Genomic DNA, 21,207 nt, shown 5'->3' with positions numbered 1-21,207 from the left:
TAGACAAATACACTGATTTATTGATTCACATGAATCCATTGCCAATAACAACCATGTCAATTTTTTTTTACATTACAGTTCACACACAGACATGACATGCAACAGAAAAGGCCATTGTGATCCAAAGATAGAGCAAAAAAAGAAAACCTAAATGACAAAAGTGAAACCTGATCAATATCTCAAAAAAGATCAGAGAGTTGAGTAATAATGGCAGGAAACGTGAGAATTTGTCAGCTCAAAAACATCACACACACACACACACAAGCACACACAAGCCATGGTCCCAACTGTACAGGATTAGCTTCTGCTGCACAAGCTTCCTGTTCTGAACGTCTTTTGTCCTCAGGGGGTTTCTTTTAACCTTTTTCAGAAAAGCAGAATGTAATCTTCTACACTACAGCACTAGCCACTGTAATTTTTTTTAACCAAGGTAGCAATAATTAACTTAAGTCTTATCTGGGTTCAAATGAAAATGTCACTGTCCAGTTGGTAAATAAATACGCTGTTTGGAATATGGACAGAAAAGCACAGCATCAAGGTCCAGGTTTGCTTGTGAGACAGAGGCTTGCAGCAAATAGAACATGGCTTTAGTTGTCTCTCTGTAGAACATCTTCTATCTATCCCCCAGATTCTGTTTCTGTAGACTGAGCGATGTAAAACTGGCCAATAAATCTGTCACTTCATCCACCTGGGGAAAGACAGCAACAAAAGAAGCGAAACAAATGTTTACAAGTTGGTTAAAAAAAAACATGCAAACTGAAACAATATATACATCTTAGTTCAGCCCTCATAAGTCTTGGTTTTCCAGTACATGCAGATCTCACCTGTTCTTTGGTTCGCGTGTGCTGCAGCTGTGTGGAAATGTGCTCCAGCCTCTCTTTAGCTTCACTCTGGCCCATTAAGTTCAAGTATTCCCTCAGCATCTGAATAATCTAGAAAAGAAAGTGACCCCATGATCCATCTGTGCCAAAGCATTCTGTTGTGATTGGAAAAGACAGGAAGAATAACAGCACAGTCTCTACCTGTGTGACTTCCCCTCTCAGGGTCTCTAAGCTGCGAGAATCTCCCTCCTGCAGAATGTTGAGCTTGGAGCGAGCTAGATGCAGCGGGGTCCTGCCTGCGCGGTCGAGGGCGTCCACACGGGCGCCTTCACAGAAGCGATAAAAAAACAAGTGTCTCAAATTTACTAATTTTAATCATAAATAATCTGATAATTATAAGCTTTAGTTAGACAAATGGTAACAATAGTTTTGGGGAGCAAGTACGGCAAGTACAGGTACAGGAGATGTTCCGTACAATATTACATTTCTCAAATGTGCATGCACGTTTTTCTTTGGCAGCACATATACTGTATATCTGAAAGTAGCGACTTGTGTTAAGTGTAAAGTGTACATCATTTAATAGAAAAGTGATCAATATAAGCCTCACCTCCTCTCAGCAATGTGGTGATGACAGGCACATGGTTGGTGCAGGCCGCTGCAGAAACCCACATAAAAACATATTAAAAGGTGTGGCAAACAACTTCAGTGTCCCCCAATGGTGCCAGGTAAAATGCTGTGTGGTCACTGTTTATGATGTGTCGTAATAATCACCCCAGTGTAAAAAAAAAAAAAGAAACCCACAATAAATACTGAATGAAAGTGATTTTATTTAGTATTTTGGATACAGAATAATGCAGTTTTTCCATGAAAACTGAGTCCTAGCTGCCAAGAGAATACCTACTATACCCACTACTGGGAAGACTAATATGAACACAGATAGTGTAATTTTTCAGTTTTGAGCCAAAAAGCTGCCAACTTTAATAATGATGTATTAAACACTTATTGCATTCATTAACATCACAATAATGATGTATCATTCTGTAGTGTGTACATTTTCAAATGGAGTATGTACGACTACAGCGCTGCAGGTTTTACGTGTCACGGTGAGTTTTCGCTCTTACCCAGGTGGAGGGGGGTGTTTCCCAGACTGTCTCGCTGGTTTGGGTCAGCGCCGTGGCTCAGCAGCAATTGCACTATGTTTACACACAGAAAGTTAGAAAAAAAGATAAATACATGAAGTAATTGACTAATGTAACAACGTATTTATTCTTGATTACTACAACTATTACTGCTGCTACAATGTTTAAGTGTCCTGCTGCAGTATGACTGTGGTGACATCTTCACTGCAACTGACTTACCAATGCTCTCATTGCCATTGCAGGAAGAGAAATGAAGAGCTGTCCTTCCCTTGTCGTCTGCTACACAGGGGTCTGTGTCATCTTGCAGGAGCTTTCTCACTAAAAGGAGCATAACTTTATTAGCAAAGCTTTCCCGTACACAGCCATTTTTACAGCATACCTCAACATACTCATACCTGTGTCGATGTCGTTGCTGTTCGCTGCATCCCTCAGTCTTTTTACAGCTGTGGAGATAAGACATTTAAATTGAGAGGTATGTAAATGGAACTTCAGGACTGGATGAATGGGTCACAGTACTATCTTTGTCAACAAACAAACAAAAGGCAGCACTGACAAAACTATAAAGCATGCTTATTAATTGTGTGTCTATTAAAGAATTAAAACCAGTTATCTGATTGTTCAGCTTCTGAAATGTGAATATTTTCTGATTTGTTTGCTCCATATAACAAAGAAATCATTGTGGACAAAACATTTGAGAACGTCATGATTTCCAGGTTTTAAAAAACACTGATCAATATTTTATGGACTTAATGATTACTAGATTAATCGATTATGAAAATAATCATTACTTGGACTTCCCTTCATTTAGACAGCCATATCCCTAACCTTAATGATTAAATACTCTGTATTGACACCGATTAAACCCCAATTATCAGGTAAATGGAGATAAATGTGGATAAATGTCTCCTCGTGTCCTAGATCGTGAACTATCCCAACTGGCAGACCACAGTATTCACAGTTCTCCTCCAGCACTGTGAGTCTGACAGTGTGGTGAGCGACACTGGAGTCCCACAGCGGACAGTGTCCTGCCACCTGTGCAGAAATTTCCTGATGACTCTGCGATAGTTGGATGCATCAGTAGGGGTGATAAGACTGAGAGTACAGATCTGTCGCGTCGCATGGTGTGAGCAGAGAAATCTGCAGCTCAACGTGGCAAAAACATAGGAGCTGGTGGTGAAGTTGAAGAGGACAAAGGCCGCAGTGACCCTGTCACCATCCACCATAGATTATAAAAACCTAGGAGTGCATACAGACAATAAACTGGACTTAGGTTATCTACAGGAAGGGCCAGAGCCACCTCTACTTTCTGAGGAGACACAAAAATAAACTGATCCGAGGGGTGGGTGACATTGTAGAGGTGGTGCTGGACTCAAAGCTACGCAGCATCCAGGATAACGATGGCACACTACAGAAGCAGGTTCAGGTATAGACTCATCGCACCATGTTGCACTACAGAGCACCACAGGAAATCATTTGCCAGCTGCCGTCAAACCCCAACGCTCTGAACCAATAGACTGGAATGGACTAATTCTACGAGGCAACTGTCACTTTCCATCACTTGTGCAATAACAAAATACTTGGTACAATAATCCATGTGCAACATGTCTCTGCTGCTTAGGTTAATAACTGTGTCCTTATAAACCCTGTGGGTTTGACAGCATAATTACACAATGACAGACTCACTTTAATTGTTTATCTGTACATACTTTCACACATTCTATTTATTATTCAAATAGATTTATTGTCGCAGAACTTTAAAAGGTTTATATTCCATGTTAAGGTATACACTTTATCTGCTGCCAATATTGTGTTTTTCCTTAACTTATTCCTCATTTTCTTCCTGAGAGTTGTTTTAATTCTGAATTCACTATCATGAAGTGACAAGGATGTGAAGGAAGGCTGCATATGTCCAACACATTGTTGGAGCATTATGTTTCAAATCAATTTAAAGAGATAATTATTATGACATAGTGTCAGTTAGTCAAAATGAAGTGTTGCCCCGGAGTGAAAGTTGAACAAACCAGTTAACTGCAAACACAAAATCATTTCACACCTTTGACGAAAAACATCTATAACAATTGTGTGTTTTGTGTCTCAAAGCTTGTTTGTGTTTGCACAGCACATACATACAGTACTTTACACACTATATAATGGAACTTGATTATTTTGATATAGAAGTACTGTTATTGAAATGTTACCCAACCAAAGTGGTCAAACGTTTGTATTGGTATATTTAAAGTTAAGTTATGATATCTGTATCAATATTGGTCATAAAAAGGTAGTTTGAACTATCTCTAACATAACCAGGTAACCCATGACCCATACATAACAACATTTCACATATTAATTTTAACCAAACCCTCAGAAATGAGGAGTAGGCTTTGGTCTTTAATGAGGACTATTGGTTCAGAAAAGGTCAGTGTTTGTACCAAAAAACAGGAGCTAAACTCTCTCACACACCTTATTATAAGGAATAAGCATGAAACTTACCATAAATATCTTTACCAAGAGGAGCCAGGCTCCGCGCGGCTCTGTTGTGTCGCCTGGCCCTGCTCCCTGTCATCTTCCCCAGCCTGCTCGCTCCCCCGCCGGGGTCACCGTGCTCCGCTCGCCCCGGCTCCCACAACAAGTGCAGGTACCTGAGCTCTTTGTCTTCTCTCTGTCCGACTCGACCCAGCACCACCTTGCCCTCGCCGATACCACTTATCCCAAAACCGACACCAGCAGTGCCCCCGTCGTCCATCCTGTCCACGGTGCCCCGCTGCTCCCTGTCCGACGCCTCCCGGGTTCCAACGTCGTGTCCGGGCTCCACCATGTACTCCCCCTCGGAGCTTGAGGGCTCGTTATCTGAAGCTACTGCAACGATAGGGCTCCACCCGTCCATATTTTTTTTACCGTGACATAAAAATGACGTGTTTCTACAAAACACACAACATACGGTCCGTACAACTCCAGCCGAGGCTAAAAGGAAATGAAGCCGTCATGGATGTCAAGAGGCAACTTTGTTTATGGCATTAAATGCGTCAGCAGCGCCTGCGGCCATAGCACGACGAGTCAACGCTAACACAGCCCCGTGAAAAGTGTCTCTATCCTGGACAATTTACGCCGTTAAACATGAGACGCTTTCCCCACAGAGCACCAAAATGTCCCCTATTTCACGCTTTCCATAGCATCTGATAAACGTAGTATAACAAACACCTATTGTACACACGGTGCACTGACGACCAACCAGCGTCGCCGTTGTTCACTCGCTCTCGTCCAATGGGAGCAAAGACACCAAGCAACCAATCAGAACGTCCCTGTTGTAAACAGCGCATGCGCACATCATTCCATGACCACACAAGTTGTTTTCTGAAATGTTTAATCTGGCAACACCATGTAAAATGTATAACACTTACAGATTAATATCTTCATCATCACTTACATGAATACTTAAAATAATGCTAATGCATAAGCAGTCAAAGGATAAGGGTCCCCTTAGGAGAAGCAGTGGTTTCAAAGCTGTGGGATTTGGACCTCAAGCGGACACATGATATGTTTAAAGAGAAACTAAACCGTGACATTATTACGCTGAGGAGAAACACGCGAAGATGTTTTAGTTCCTAGAGTGTGAATGACAGGATAATTTGAATTAGTAGGTGATATTTCAAATTACACTTTTTGACTCAGGTCGTGTGATCCAGTCTTTTTAACAAACAGTACAACAGTACCTTGTATAAATACCCAAACAGTAATGTAAGGTCTTGACTGGTCTCTCCTTTAACAATGGCAATTTCTTAAAAAGCGTTAATCAAAAACAAACCGATTGTTTTATTCCCACAATACCATAAGGATCTCTGTGCAATAATGGGACACTGATGGGAATGTTGTTTTAGTGTTTTTAGGAAGTGTAACAGTAACAATAGGCTCTAAATGGTGGTGTATGTACTTCATGCTGAACATTCATTCATTCATTCATATTTTTGTATTCCAATCATGGGTTACATACATACATTACATTTCTTTTTTCTTTTTTTTCTACACCATGAGCAGGATCAAGCAAAAAAACCTATAGTACCTGCCCCTATCTAAATTATAAATTCATTAAAGATACCAAGCGTTAACACCAATACCACAAACTATTTCAGCAAATTAAAGAGGAAACATATCATAACAAAAACAAAAAAAAACACATTTAACTGAAATCTTTAACTTTCAACTCATATACACCTATTTCCACTTTTTTCTTTTTTTTTCTCTCTTCTTTTCCTTTCTCCTTCTATTTCATAGGCTCTTTTTTTTCTTTTTTAAATCTTCTTAAACTGAGATATACTTTTACTGCTTTTCAGTTCCTTACTTTGTGAGTGCCATAATTTTACACCTGCAACAGAAATACACATTTGTTTTAAAGTTAGCCTGGCAAACGGACATTTAAAATCAGACATTAATCTTTTATCCTCTTCCTCTAGCTTGAACATGTTCTGCAAATGTTCCGGTAAAGCCGGTAAACATTATTTTTAAAGTCTGAAGATCTTTTATATCTGCCATTTGTAATAAACCTGAAGAAAAAAACAGTCTGTTAGAAGGTTCTCTCTTGCCCCCCTTATGAATGACTCTGAGTGATATTACTCATATAAGTATTACCCCACACTTCCACACAATAAATAAAATATGGCAAAATAAGTGAACGGTTTAGCATTTGCAATGTATTCGTATCCAATACAAACTTAACCTTATTCAAAATGAAAATATTCTTTGCCACCTTGGCTTTTACATATGCTATATTATTTTTCCATGTCAACCTATCCTCCAAGATAACACCCAAAAACCTAAATATAAGTACTCTTTCAATATTCTCACCATCAAATGAAAGCACAATATCATCCTTTTTTGATTTGTACTTAGTTTAGACTTAGTTTTTTTCAAACAAAAGCTTATTTACATCATTTACATACATTCAAAATATCCTATGTCCTCCACTTCTAGTTTGTTTACTGGTGTTATTTATTTCTATTCAAGTTCTAGATCCTTATGTGAATTTAAATGTGACATAACTGTCCCGACTTATGACAGTCTCTTGGGAGATTTGGAAATACTGTTTTTCAGGTACTATTATGTATAAAAAAAAAATCATACTATTCTTATTAAAATAAAGCAAAGGAAAAAAAATCCATCTTTGGTTGCATTAGTTAAGTGGTATAAATCTGACATTGGTAAAAGGGTACAAGTAGTACTTCTATAGTATAGTGCTTTTATGGTCTTGATGGATGATTTTCCATTCACACACGCCTGTGCAGCACATCTGTGTACAGCTCTTTCATTCACATGCTGTCAACACATGTGACAGCATGTGAAGACACAACTTGGGGTTTAGTGTCTTCCACATTGGCATGTAGACCAGAGGAGCTGGGCATCGAACCTGACCTAACAGTAGGAAGATGACCCGCTCTACCACTGAGCCACAGATGTCAGTCAGTCAGTCATCATCTACCGCTTTATCCTCTGCCAGAGGGTCGTGGGGGGTGCTGTGCCAATCTCAGCTACATCGGGCGATAGGCGGGGTACACCCTGGACAGTTCGCCAGTCCATCGCAGGGACAGTCGCAGGGCCACACACAGATAGAGACAAACAACCATTCACTCTCACACTCACTCCTATGGTCAATTTAGAGTGTCCAATTTACCTATCCCCACATTGCATGTTTTTGGACTGTGGGAGGAAGCCGGAGAACCCGGAGAGAACCCACGCACACACGGGGAGAACATGCAAACTTCTCCATGCAGAAAGGCCCTTGTTCCAACCGGGGCTCGAACCCGGGTCTTCTCGCTGCAAGGCGAGAGTGCTAACCACTACACCACCGTGTGGCCGAGCCACAGACGTGTCAAAGATATTTGGTCATGTGTCAGGGAAGGATTTTTGGTGCTAGAGGTAGAAAGTCTGAGGGAGCCAAACATCACGTATCATAGGCATGGCGTCACCAGGCTTAAATCAAAGAGTCAGATGCCAAGTTTCAGTCCTGAAGACACCGAGGCTCCAGCTTGTGCCAAGTAGTTGGGAAATGCTGGATCCGCCCCTGACGTGTCTGTGTCCCGCTCAGTGGGCATCAACCCGGCGTCATGTACACTCTGCCTCAGCTGACTGCCATGAGCAACACCCTGCTGCTTTAAGTATCCTTGCTGACAGAAGAGGGGAGGCTTGCGGTGAGTGAGGGAGAGGCGGAAACATGATTCTATAAGACAAGACAAAACACAGGGTTACATCACATCACATTACAAATGAATTAGGGCTGCACCTAACAATTATTTCATAATCAATGAATCCGTTATTTTCTTGATTAATCGAGTACTTGTTTGGTCCATAAATGAGAAAAAAGAAAATCATTTTGATTAGTGTTTACCAAATGTCGAATGTCTTGTTTTGTCCACAGACCAAATTTCTTTGTTATATGGAGCAAAGAAACCAGAAAATATTCACATTTAAGAAGCTGAAAAATCAAAGAAGCTTGTTTTAATTATTGAAAAAACAACAACACTCAAACCAATTAATCGATGATCAAAATAGTTGATCAGTTGATAATCAATTAAAAAATAATCATTGCAGCCCTGAACTGAGTCAAAATGTACTGTTGTTTTACTGAGCGTTTTTGTAATTTAAAACATCAAACTTTAAAAGAGCAAATACCCATAGACCCATAGTTAGCCCTGTGATAAGATCACTCCGGATTGATGTTAATACCAGGTCTGAATGGGGTCTATGTGTCCAGCCCCTGACTCTTGGAGGCATGGACAGATTAGCTTAAGCTGTACCTGCATAGAAGGTCCTGAGGTCAGATTGGACACAGTGCTCCAGGAAGCGCCGCAGTGGTTGGATGTGAGATATGGGACTGTCCCATTCTGTGAGGAAGTCTTCAACCATATGATGGATTGCCTTGGGCCTCGGCAAAGGCCAGCCTTTGGGGCGGAGCTTCATTTCTTCCTCTGGGACAAAAAAGTACCACTTTTAATTTCCAGTCAAAGGCACAGTGATTGTATTTCATAGTATAACTTTATTTACATTTAACTTATTTACCTGTAGGGAGAGTGTCATAGAAGTATAAAACAGGGTGCAAGAAGTTGGATTTCCAGGCTTTGGTCCAGTCTGATTCTGCTCTGGTACGTCCCAGAAAATCAATCTTCGTCTTCCCGTACTGCATGACTACAACGATGAGTCCATGGTTGGACACCTCGTGGCCCGAGAGAGACGAGAACTGAGGCAAAGCCTGGACCGGAAACTCTTCCACGTATTCACAGTGAGAGCTTAGAGTCAGGGAGAACGTTTTTATGAATAATAAATCAATTACTAACATATAGGTTGCAATGAATAACCTGTTGCTGCAATTTCAACCTCATCAGTTAATGGTCACTTAAGTTTTCCCCTTAATTATACACAAAATAGATAGATATGTGTAACTAAGCAATGTATTAATCTTAATATCAACATAACATTAACTTACCCTCTGAGAAGAATAACATCCCCGAGCACCTCAAACATTTGGTATGGCCCAGAGGCCTCGTTGACCCGCTTCAGAATCCAGGACTGCAGCTGCGTTGTCAACAGCTTTGTTGATGGCCAGGGGTTGCTATGGTAACGGTGTTCAAGTACACGATGCACAGCTCGAGCTGTGGCAGAAAAAAATCGATTAAGTTTTGTAAAACGATCATGATTTAAAGTCCAATTTCTCTGCACAAAGACCAGGAAGTGCTTGCTGTAACAGCAGGGATGTGATGAGGGAGGGTTTTTATCTATTAAAAAATATAAATATCTTATCTTAATATAAAGATTTTTACCTGTGTAACGGAATCCATGGATGAACCCGCCGGCAGATGAGCGGTAGTCTCTGGAGTGAGCCGCGGTTCCCAGCACAAACAAGCCAGGAGTGTTCTTCCCTTCATACCAGGCCGTCACCCCCGGCAACCTCCCTTTGGCTTTTCCACTGTTTGGTGGGCGGGCGGATCTACAGAGAAATGTGAACATTATCATAATGAAACACACGATAGGAGCACAATACAATAGCTACATAACCACGTTACATTAATCCATACCTGTCAAATATGGTGAAGTTGAATCGGAATCCAAGACATCGGATGACGCGGTCGTAAGTGTTGCGAAGTGGGAAGTTGTCGATGTGATACCCTGCCAGCTCTTCAGCTGACACGTCAGAATTGTTCTTCCCCTCCTGGTTTTGTACATACTTTTTTAAAGTAACATAAAACTTTCCCTTCTTCTTCTTCTTCGTTGTTCCCCCTGATCTCCTCCTGCCTGACTCCTTTTGTTGAGCAATCACTAAATGCTCAAGACGCCCCTCCAGCACACCGTCGAGTGACTTCAGCTGGTATGTGTCTAGTAGCTCATTATTCACAGCTCTGAAAGGCAAAAACACTTCAGGTTAAAATGATATAAACTGTTGGTGAAGTTGTGTTTTGCAACATTAAACCAAACCAAACAGTAGCTTTGAGGGATTTTTGGATATTCTCCATGTCTGCGTGTCTGTCAAGTTCAAAATATACAGCCTAGAAGCCCATCACGCCATCTGAAGTAATTACTGTGTGGTCCAGCAGAGGGCGCAGTGAGCACAGCTTGGCTTTACATGCAGTTAGAAAAATAAGAGAGATGTCATGCTTTTCTCAACTTCCTAATCTTAAATCTTACTGTGACACAAGGAAACTAAACCGTCCTCCTACGTCGACAAGCACAAGATCAAAGCATCTGAGAAGAGGCGAGTGGACATAATCCAGGTTCTACACCATAGATGAGAACATAAGGAAGACATCTGCAGCCTCACATGTCACCTTAGCTGTTAGCTCCACCTGAGTGAAGCAACAGAAGAGGCATCAGTGCAACATGTATGTATGAGAATAATAGTAACTGTAGTAATAAATGTTGCCATATGTGTGTGTGAGGTCCGGGGCAGGATATAGCTATATATCTTCAAAGGAAAAACATGACACATAATATTCACCTAATTTCCATGGTGACTCCTCAAAGAACACAAGTAAGTACATACAAAAGACGACAAACTCCTGATGAGAATTTGTGTGCAGATGCGTGGAATGCTAGACCGACTTGGATCCAAGTTGAAGTATAAACCAGGGGTCTCAAATTTATGACATTGGGGCCACAGAGCATTTAATCTGGCCCGTGGGTACCAGTCAAGAGGAAGAAAAGGTTCATCTTTTTTGGGGGGAAAAAGCAACTATTTAGTAGGGGTGGGCAATATGATCTTAACATTATATCACAATAGAAATATTATGATGATAGATATTTCTCTGAATTTCAAAATAAAATGATCTGGGTTAGTATGGCATAGGGTTAGTATAGTTCCTTGATCCTTTCAGCTCAATACTCCCTTCTGGAAGGGGCAACCAGAACCAGTACAGCAGGTACAACTCAACTGTCTTTCTAAAGGTTTATTTCACATACACAATTAGCGGTAGCAGTTAAACGGCAGTTAGACTAGTCAGTTAGTCTAGTTAGACAGCAGTTAGTTAGTTCGTTAGGTTGTAAAACCGACAAGTCGTACAGGTTCTGATGATGGATAGATTTTCAAAGGCACATACGAAGGTTAATAAATAACAAAGAGGGCTTTGATAATGCACTTTAAAGGCAACAGTGCTTTGATACCAGTTATTAATACAGAGAAGGTCAGAGGGATCTGCATTGTGCCTTTGTAGATCTGGAAAAAGCCTATAACAGGGTGCAGAGAGAGGAACTATGGTACTGTAGGAGGACGTCTGGAGTGGCAGAGAAGTATGTAAGACTGGTGCAGGACATGTATGCCAACTGTGAGACAGCGGTGAGATGTGTGCTGTAGGTGTGACAGAGAAGCAGATGACATTGTGATCTGTGGTGAGAGCAGAGACCGGGTGGAGGAAAAGCTCGAGAGGTGGAGATATGCTCTGGAAAGGAGAGGAATGAAGGTTAGTCGCAGCAAGACAGAATATATGTGTGTGAATGAGAGGAACCCAAGTGGAGCCATGAGGCTACAGGGAGTGGAGATAAAGAAGGTGAAGGATTTTAAGTATTTAGGGTCAACAGCCCAGAGCAGTGGAGATTGTAGTGAGAGATTGAAGATGTTGAGGTTCTCTTTGGGAGTGACGAAGATGGATAGGATCAGGAATGAGTCAATCAGAGGAACAGCACATGTTAGATGTTTTGGAGATAAGGTCAGAGAGGCCAGAATGAGATGGTTTGGTCATGTACAGAGGAGGGATAGTGAGTATATTGGTAAAAGGATGCTGGGGTTGGAACTGCCAGGCAGGAGGTCTAGAAGAAGACCAAAGAGAAGGTTTGTTGAAGGATGTAGTAAAAGAGGACATGAAGTTAGTTGGTGTGAGAGAGGGGGATACAGAGAACAGGGTGACATGGAGGAGGTTGATTCACTGTGGTGACCCCTGAAGGGAGCAGCCGAAAGGAAAAGAAGAAGTAGTATACAGTACAATATAGTACAGTTTATGATACTAAATTACTCAAAACAACATAACTATTATAACTTGATATTAAGTGGCAGGCCACATGAAATGAATCGGAGGGCTGCATTTGGCCCGTGGCCCGTGAGTTTGAGACCTCTGGATAAACAACTGTGGCCATGTACACATGCAAACTGGGGTAAGTATGATCCAGCACTTAGGGATTTTCTGATCCTGGTGTCATTAACAGACTACCGTAGGGAGCCAATCATAGACTTGCATGGGGTTCTCACTAAATTGTTTTTGCTGTGTATTCATGTAACCAACTCTTATCAGATTCCATCATTTGGCTGCACAACTCTGTAAATACTCCACAATTTAACACCTTAACATGAGAAAAGTAACGTGTAACTGGTTTAATTTGATATATTTTTACACTGGAGATATCAGATATGCAAATATGACCAAACCATCACTATCATTATGTAAATAATAGTGAAAAACACAATCCATTTTTATCTACTTAAAACTGATGAAACACTACAATAACCTCATAAAAACCATCTCATGAGACTGTTGAGAATGTGATGTATAAACAACACAGAGACTGAATCAATAACAGTATTAATCAGTACCTGAGGTCTCCAACGTAATGTGTTTGCCAAGCCAGTCGAACAGTGCTGGAACTGAGCATGTGCACACGGCTTGCCCTTCCCATGATGCTCTGGGCTGTTTCAAACGCAGAGTTCCCCTTCCCCAGAATGAGCACAGCCTGGTCCTTGTAGTCCTCGGGGTTAGTGGAGATGGACTCGTAGCCCTCGACCAGTTCGGAACCAACAAACTCCACCTTCTGTGGGACCCACAGACCTGTGGCCACCAGGAGGACGCTGAGGGAGAGAGAGAGAGAGAGCCCACTGAGATAAGCCAGCACAACACAGTGCCAGTGTAATATACAAAAGTCCAGTGTCGTGCAGATATACCTGCATTTGTAGTCTGACGCATGTTGATCAGTCAGGATGTAGCTCCTGTCACCGTCCGTCTGCACGGCCCTGATCCTTCCGATGTCCGCGCCATACCGCACTTTCAGCCCAAGCTCCTTCTCAAACATGGACAGGTAGAGCGTGAAGGCATCAGCTGGAGGGTAAAAATCACTGCTCACTCGCTTCAACAGGAGGTCGCGTCTGTCGCTCAGCAGTGAGTTCCAATCGTGGCGCAGGTTAAACTCTGGGTTCGACCTTCCTGTGTGGATCTTGTTGATGCTGATGAGCTTCCTGTGTCTGGGATACCTACACACACACACACACACACAGCAGAGACAGCGTGTGACAAAGATGATTCAAGAGGAAAGGTTTTTTTTGGGGTCTCATGTACCACATATTTCAGCTGGTGGGAAGATGTCAAACATCCTGAGATACTCTTACCTGTCACAAAGATAGGACTGTGATAAATGCTATGTAAATGTTACTGGTATTTATCTGTGCCGTGGGAATAATACACAACTCCTTTTGTTCATAAAAACGAGCCAAGTGAACTTTGAACTGTGACATATTTCCAAATTTCACAAATTCAATACGACTTAAAAAATGTTGAGTACTTTTTGCTCAGGTGTGTTTATGTAGTATAGTATTTTTTCATCAGCTTACCTAAGTTGTGCTGACAAACAGGTTATAAAACTTTCTATATTGCACATTCTGTAATACATTATGTAATAGAATGGAAAGTAATGGAAAAAAGCAGTCGAAATGCTCTGTGTTTGGGAACTATAGCCTTTACTAATGTCTTTTTTTTACATGTTTGTCATTTTGTTACTATATGAAGTTAATTTAGAAAGATAGTTTTTTAGTTGATTAAATTGTAGTGAGTTGGAAGCGGTCACAAACTCAGCGTCTTCAGCTTTAAATGTCGTAAAGCTGACAGAGGCGGTTTAGGTCCACTGCGCCCATTTGTTTCACATGAACATGAAACAGGAGTCACCAGTTGTCGTGGCCGAGTGGTTAAGGCGATGGACTAGAAATCCATTGGGGTCTCCCCGCGCAGGTTCGAATCCTGCCGACAACGTCAAATTTATTGTTTTTCTGTGTCGCTAAGTCATTTTGGATAAAAACGTCTGCTAATATGGAGGACGAAACCTGACTTATGTATAAATAAATACAGAAATAAATGTAGAAATAAATAAATGTAGAAATAAATACAGAAATAAATACAGAAATAAATAAATGCATGAATAAATACAGCAATAAATAAATGTATAAATAAATACAGGAATAAATAAATAAATGCATAAATAAATGTATAAATAAATACAGGAATAAATAAATAAATGCATAAATAAATGAATAAATAAATGTATAAATAAATAAATAAAAGAATAAATGAAAGAATAAATAAATGTTTTACAGTTATTTCTACATTTCTGTTCACTTACATTTATTTATTTATTTATTGTTGTGTCCATATGTTAATGAGGTAGGAGGTCCTAACCTCAGTCAACAGCAAGATTGGTCAAATCGGAGACCCAGACAAACGCAGACGATTCCCGATCCCAAGCCTTCCTCCATGTAACGTAACGTAACATTGCAAATCAGCTCCTGTTAGCGTAAGGTCCTCGACCGGGAGGTCACTGCAGACCTTCACAGTGTTGCCAACTTTGTTGTGCGACTAGCAACAAATCTAGCGACTTTTTCTGGACATTTGGGGAAATACTTGCTTAATCTACTTAAACAAACATATCCTATAATTCCACTACTCAGTTTTTCATAGGGTCTTTCATATGGTGAATAAAACTCTTCCTGTTTGCATTCAGACATTCTTTAAACTAAGAGAAGGAAATTATAATTTGACAGGAGCAAAGTGAGAACAAATATTAAAGATGCAGATGTGTGTCAGTTTTGGGGATAAAGTTATGGAAATTAACTCAATGGGAATTTAAATGTGTAAACCTCTTTTGGGGTTCAAAAAAAGTATGAAATATAAAATAATTACAGATAACAACGTGAACTAGCGGTTCAGTGCTATAATCTAAAGTATAATGTTTTATGTATCTTCTCCTTGGATTGTAAAGGAGAGACAAAAACAACAAAGCCCTCTTAACTATATGCTGTCGCAACAGTTTCTCACTTGTAAAAGAAGCTGCCTGGTCCCGAGTTCCTCTCCAAGATGATGTAGTCTCTTCTGGCCTTGGACAGAAAATGTCCCATCTGCAGTCCTGCAGGTCCAGCTCCGAGCACACAGTAGTCAAAGTGGCGGGTGCCATTATCCGAGGAGCCGCTCACACAGCCAATCAAGATGAACAGGAGTAAACTAGGGAGGCTTGAATCCATAACCTGTCAGACATGAAGAACTGTAGTTAAAGTATGGCAGTGAACATTTGAGATGAAGCTGATAGTAGGGAGGAGGTTCATATGATGGTCAGGTGGTGCTCAGACAGTAACCTGGTCCTAATCTCACCTCTTAAACATAGGAGATCATTAATTACTAACAAACTCAAGGGAAACTTCATCATAACAGATCTGACTCCACCCACCCAGGTCACAATCTGTTTGTCCCCCTCCCAGCAGGTGAAGGATACAGATTTATGATGTTACTGGGAGCTGTTTCACAAAACCTATTATTCCAACATAATTTGTGATTATTTATAATAATAACTTATCCTAATTCCCCTTTGAAACATCATCTTATGATAATCCTACCAAAAACAGACATTACTATTAGGGGTGAGTGATATAGGCAAAAAATAATATCACAATATTTGACAATTCAAATATTTGATTTGAATTGTCTGACTTATAACCCATTAGTGTTGGTTATATCATATTAAATCAGTGTGAAGTCATTGAAATTACTCAATAATGTCAATTTGCATCACCTTCAAATCAAACAACAATCATATTATATTAGACAATACATCTTCCCTACCTCTATTTACTACCTGTGTTGTTGAAATAAATAACCAAAAAGAAATTACATAAATGCAAAATCCAACACAATCCAAATATCCTATCGCATGCTTCACTACGCACTGACTGCAAAAAAAGGAAATGTAAATAAAAATCAGCAAAAGCATTTCAGCTGAGTCATGTTTGGGCTATTCATTTCTTCTTTTTGGGAGAATAATATCTGTTACACAGTTGGAAGATGGTGTCTTTGAAATGACTCTGTTGAGAATGTTAACATTTTCATACGTTCATAAATTGTCTAAAATGACTGTATCTATTGGTAGATACTCGAGTTTTGTTATCAGTGTCAGACACAAATAAGTGGTATAGTCCCATCTCTAATTACAATTAAACCAATGCTCATGTAATTAATCTGCAGTGTCACTTAATCTTACACACTGGACTGGACCTTGTTAATGAAGCACGTGGAGACCAATTAACTCAACTTAAACACGTGAACTGGACCAATTAATTCATGCATTCACTTCTGTTACAGTTATTATTACAATAGCCTTGTGTTTTAGTGTTTCTCATACATATATATATTATATGACCTTTGTTTTGTTTTTTTTAAAAAACATTTAGTTATAAAAACAATATCCAGTATTGTGTGGTAAATGTAAGTGTGTTACTAGTTAATTCTCTCCGCGTGGGTATTTGAGCAACGCTCGATTTTTCTACATGTTAGGTCCAGACTTATGATGAGACCCGACTGTGCTAATTATAATATGTTATAAAGTAAAAGTTTTAAGTTAAAATCAGTGTAAGCAGCAGTGGAGTCGACAGAAGATGCCCCTCACAACCGCCCCGACTCTGCTTGTGTTCTCCAGCCGACGTTACATCACTCGGCGGCGGCTGCAGTGGCTGCCAGTGTCCGCTGAGCTGAGCCGGCTGTGCTGGGGAGCTTTGTAACATGTTAACACGCGTTATTATTACCTTTTACATCCGTCGAAGCGTCGCCCGCTACATGTGTGGTTTTTCAGCTCAGTCCAGACGGCTACATGTTTACTGGTTTACATTTCAAACACGGGTTAGTGTATGTGTGTGTGTGTGTGCGTGTGTCGCCCCCGTGGAAATCCATTAGTACCGCCCACTTCCCCCTTGGATGACAAAACTAATGGAGGTCTGCTTTCATAAGGGGGCGTGGTTATAAAGAACCTCAGCACAGGGGAGCTGTTCATGTTCATGGTGGGCTGGTACAACGTTTAAAGCAGTGGGCAGCAACTGGTGGCCCGTGGGCCAAAACTGGCCCACCAGCATCAGTATCTGGCCCAGGACATGATTTAACAAATCTGATCTTAACCCTTTAACTCATAAGCCTTAAAATGTCCAGATTTGTTTGCTTTTAAACATAAAAGAGCCAGAAAATGTCCTGTAAGTAAGTGCTTTTGCCCATTTCTTTTTCCAGAATAACTTTCAATATCTGGCAGTTATTTACAATTTATTGCATGTTAAAATAGTGTATTAACAATTCAAAATAAAGAAAAACAAAAAGTTTTAGCTAAACTCTTTTTGGGAATATACTGTGCTTAACACATTTATCGCACCACCTGTCATAAAAACTAAAAACAATATTGTTATTTATTTTGCAAATAAGAAATTGAATTCACTTTTTTATAACCAGATTTGAGCCAGACATGAATCAAGCATAACATTAAATCACTAAAACTAACTTAAGTAAATAACTATAATTTGACATCTTAATCATCTTTTTTAAGTATTAAAACTATCATTTCAGTTAGGGCTTCTACATACTGGTGTATTAACCATGACAGAAACATAAAAAATGATTTTGATAATTACCAATGCTGGTAATTTAGGGCAGCTGTGGTTTTGGGTGGTGGTTTAATACATTTGTTAAGCCCTGTACATTAAATTTGACCCCAAGCCGCTTGTCTCACAGAACGGTTTAAGCATCTTTACTTTGTTGCATATGTGAAAAACACAGCATGACCTGTTCCTTTTTTAAAGGACGTTTCAGTTCCTTGATTTCATTAAGTTCTTTTTTCAACTGCAACATACGTATTTAAAAGTATTATTTATGATTTTCAAAGGCAAAACCTGTGTAAAACATAGCAGAAAGTGTTGCATCAGTGATGCAGCTGTAACACACACACACACACACACACAAGCCCAGCTTTAAGCATGATGTTGCAACCACAGTTCCCTGATGTGATTGGGAAAGAAGAAGGATACGCTGAGGAGTCCTTAGAAACCTTGTCTCATATAATAACAGACACTGTGCATATGTAGTAAAAAATAATGGTTCAAGTCTGTTTTTTAATGAATATCTGCCCATTTGACCCTCAACTTGGTCCTGGCTTTTAATTTTGACCCCGTCTATATGATTGAATTTCACATCGCCTGTATTACATGATTGAATATATTCCGTCTCAACACCTACAAAGTTAATTATTAAACTTTACATATACCTTTATGAAAAACACTACATGGAAGTGTTAGATGACTCTGTCGTTACCCACTAAAATGTGCTCTTGTCAAATGACTTGAGTCATTGTATTGTGTGACATGTGTCAGTTCTGCTTTGTCATGTTTTGTTTCTGGGGTTTTTTTTCCAAAATGAACCAAGCATTGCTCCGTCATGTTAAGCGACAACAGTCTGAGTGAAGTGAGTCAGCACTTCCACTTCCCTTCTTACTCAGCACCTCCAGCCTCACGACCGTATAAGAGAGGCAGCACAGAGCTGAGAGGCCACAGTGGATCACACGCTCAGAGGAAGTGGCAGCACACAGGACTTTAATCGCTTTATAACAGGTAAATTAATCATGTATATCTGCACTTTTCTTTGCCTTTTTATTCACGTTAAATGTCTTTAACTAAACTTTTCAACCGTCGGTCACAGGTGGAGAACATGAAAAGCGCCAGGACATACGACACAGTTGTTGGCAGGTAAGAGAACTCGTTTGAAATTGTACCACATGTTAATAACTACTACTTTTCAGTGTTTTCTGAATGTGAGTTCATGCTCTAACACTTCCTCCCGGGTCCTGTTTGTGTTTGCCGTCCTGCACTCAGTGATTTGTCAGAGCAGATCAAAGCAGCCACGAAAGACAGCCACACCAGAGCTGAAAACACGCAGCTGATGCTGAGTTACCAGCGGGGGCAGATCAACATGTCCCAGTACAAGGTGGGTTCTGCTCAGTGACTGGTTGACTGTTATTCACCCACATCCTGTTCTTGTTTGTGATGTTTTACTGTCGCTGAGCTGAAAAATCCCTTTAGATCTCAGTCTGTCAAAATCAAAATCAGTGTTCTAATTATTAGTGTGATTCATTCAACGATTAAGGCTGTTTGACGCGTCGTATGTTTATGATAATGTGTTTTCTGTGAAGATGTTTATTTTGTATTCTATTCTCTTGAGCCACCAAAGGATGGAATATTAATTTCATTGAAATCTTAAAATATGGTTGTATTGTATTGTAAACACAGTTTCTTTTCCAATGAACTTCATCATTTCATGAACATTTCACAGCTGTAAATAGCTTGTGCTGCTGTGTTAGTTGCATTGCATGTGTCTTACCCGCATACGTCTATCTGCAGGTGCTGCTGTGTTCCCTCTACGAGATCTACAGGGCACTGGAAGACGAGCTGGACAGGAACTCTTCTCATCCAGGCGTTGCTCCGATCTTCTTCCCTCAGGAACTCGCCCGTGTGGAGCCTCTGGAAAGAGATCTGGAGCATGTCTTAGGCGCAGACTGGAGGAAGAAGGTGATCGTTCCTGCGGCCACACACAGATACGTACAGCGGATACATGAGGTGAGCGACGTGTTATTTCAACTGATCCACTGATCCAAAGACACACTGCTGAACAAAAGCTGACTCAGCGCCTGATTTTAGGTTGGCAAGGGGAAGCCGGTGCTGCTGGTGGCCCACGCCTACACCAGGTACCTTGGTGACCTTTCAGGAGGTCAAGTGCTGGGGAAGATTACCCAGAAATCTCTTGGCCTGGGCAGCGATAAGGGCACGGCGTTTTTCTCCTTCCCTGGCGTGACCAGCCCAAACCGATTCAAACAGCTGTACAGGAGCCGCATGAACAGCATCGAGCTGACGGAGGAGGAGAGGGCGGAGATGCTGGAGGAGGCGACGGCAGCCTTCGAGTTCAACATCCAGGTTAGTGCACAGTGACACTTACACTCCCAGTGAAGTCACAAGAAGAGGAAGTGAATCTGTGGAACGCACAGAAACAACTTACTTATACTTCTTTTTTCTCTTTTTTTCCCATAGGTTTTTGATGACTTGCACAAAATGCTGAGTGTCACAACAGCAACAGAGGACGAATCGAACAACAATGTCCCAACTGCGGCGTTCCCGTCTTCACGTATCATGCAGCTCACTGTGGGAGTGTGCGTCACACTGGCCACCATTGGCATGGGCATCTACGCCCAGTGACTCTCACCAGCAGCTCTGTAGTTGATATGCACCGTCAGCACTTTACTACTTGACTACTGAAATTTGTGTCTGATTTATACTCACAATCCAATCACAGATCAAACAGTGATGTAGAATGTGAAATGTCATGTAAATTAACTTTTGTGTCATCACAGGGAAACTTGAATCCAAGTGAAAACCTGTGTCAAATCGGTTAGTGTTCCTTTTGTACTCGGCCTTTAATTCTCTGATGCACAACATGGGCCAAAAGTGATTAGACTGAGTTTTAATGTTGTAAATCTTTGCAATAAAACAATTTTTTCATTCAGTATTCCTCAAATAACTTGTTTTTGATATGTAATTTTTTTATTGATGAATTTCCTGATGAAAAAAAACACCCATATACATTTGTTTTTCTTTGCTATAGGTTTGAAATGAATGCATTTTTTTAAAATCATTTACTATTCCAAGCATTCCTCTTCTCATACACATATACATA

At 40.5% G+C, this 21,207-nt stretch overlaps 3 protein-coding genes and 1 non-coding gene across 4 annotated transcripts; 2 read left to right on the top strand and 2 right to left on the bottom strand.

The window, feature by feature from the left end:
- ankrd54 (ankyrin repeat domain 54) lies at positions 1 to 5,157 on the bottom strand. The gene is made up of 8 exons (XM_058652532.1): positions 4,451 to 5,157; positions 2,356 to 2,403; positions 2,180 to 2,278; positions 1,943 to 2,014; positions 1,429 to 1,476; positions 1,023 to 1,147; positions 825 to 932; positions 1 to 688 (listed from the first exon to the last, which is right to left on the bottom strand). The coding sequence occupies exons 1-8, from the start codon at positions 4,842 to 4,844 to the stop codon at positions 614 to 616; spliced, it is 969 nt and encodes a 322-aa protein (XP_058508515.1). The 5' UTR covers positions 4,845 to 5,157; the 3' UTR covers positions 1 to 613.
- A 1,895-nt stretch (positions 5,158 to 7,052) lies between these two features.
- Positions 7,053 to 17,393, bottom strand: foxred2 (FAD-dependent oxidoreductase domain containing 2). The gene is made up of 10 exons (XM_058654344.1): positions 17,256 to 17,393; positions 15,502 to 15,707; positions 13,365 to 13,670; positions 13,020 to 13,271; positions 10,021 to 10,341; positions 9,766 to 9,932; positions 9,432 to 9,597; positions 9,008 to 9,234; positions 8,746 to 8,916; positions 7,053 to 8,168 (listed from the first exon to the last, which is right to left on the bottom strand). Exons 2-10 carry the CDS (start codon positions 15,702 to 15,704, stop codon positions 7,936 to 7,938), a joined length of 2,046 nt encoding a protein of 681 aa, XP_058510327.1. The 5' UTR covers positions 15,705 to 15,707; positions 17,256 to 17,393; the 3' UTR covers positions 7,053 to 7,935.
- Positions 14,361 to 14,442, top strand: trnas-aga (transfer RNA serine (anticodon AGA)). Its single transcript has one exon. It is a non-coding gene; the product is annotated as a tRNA-Ser (tRNA).
- A 1,773-nt stretch (positions 17,394 to 19,166) lies between the features above and the next one.
- On the top strand, positions 19,167 to 21,036 carry hmox1a (heme oxygenase 1a). The gene is made up of 5 exons (XM_058653791.1): positions 19,167 to 19,229; positions 19,356 to 19,467; positions 19,881 to 20,096; positions 20,178 to 20,450; positions 20,565 to 21,036. The coding sequence occupies exons 1-5, from the start codon at positions 19,192 to 19,194 to the stop codon at positions 20,727 to 20,729; spliced, it is 804 nt and encodes a 267-aa protein (XP_058509774.1). The 5' UTR covers positions 19,167 to 19,191; the 3' UTR covers positions 20,730 to 21,036.
- Positions 21,037 to 21,207: the final 171 nt, after the last annotated feature.

The sequence above is a fragment of the Solea solea genome, chromosome 16, assembly GCF_958295425.1.
Source record: "Solea solea chromosome 16, fSolSol10.1, whole genome shotgun sequence".
Lineage (NCBI taxonomy): Eukaryota > Metazoa > Chordata > Actinopteri > Pleuronectiformes > Soleidae > Solea > Solea solea.
This window is presented reverse-complemented; position numbering and strand designations above follow the sequence as displayed.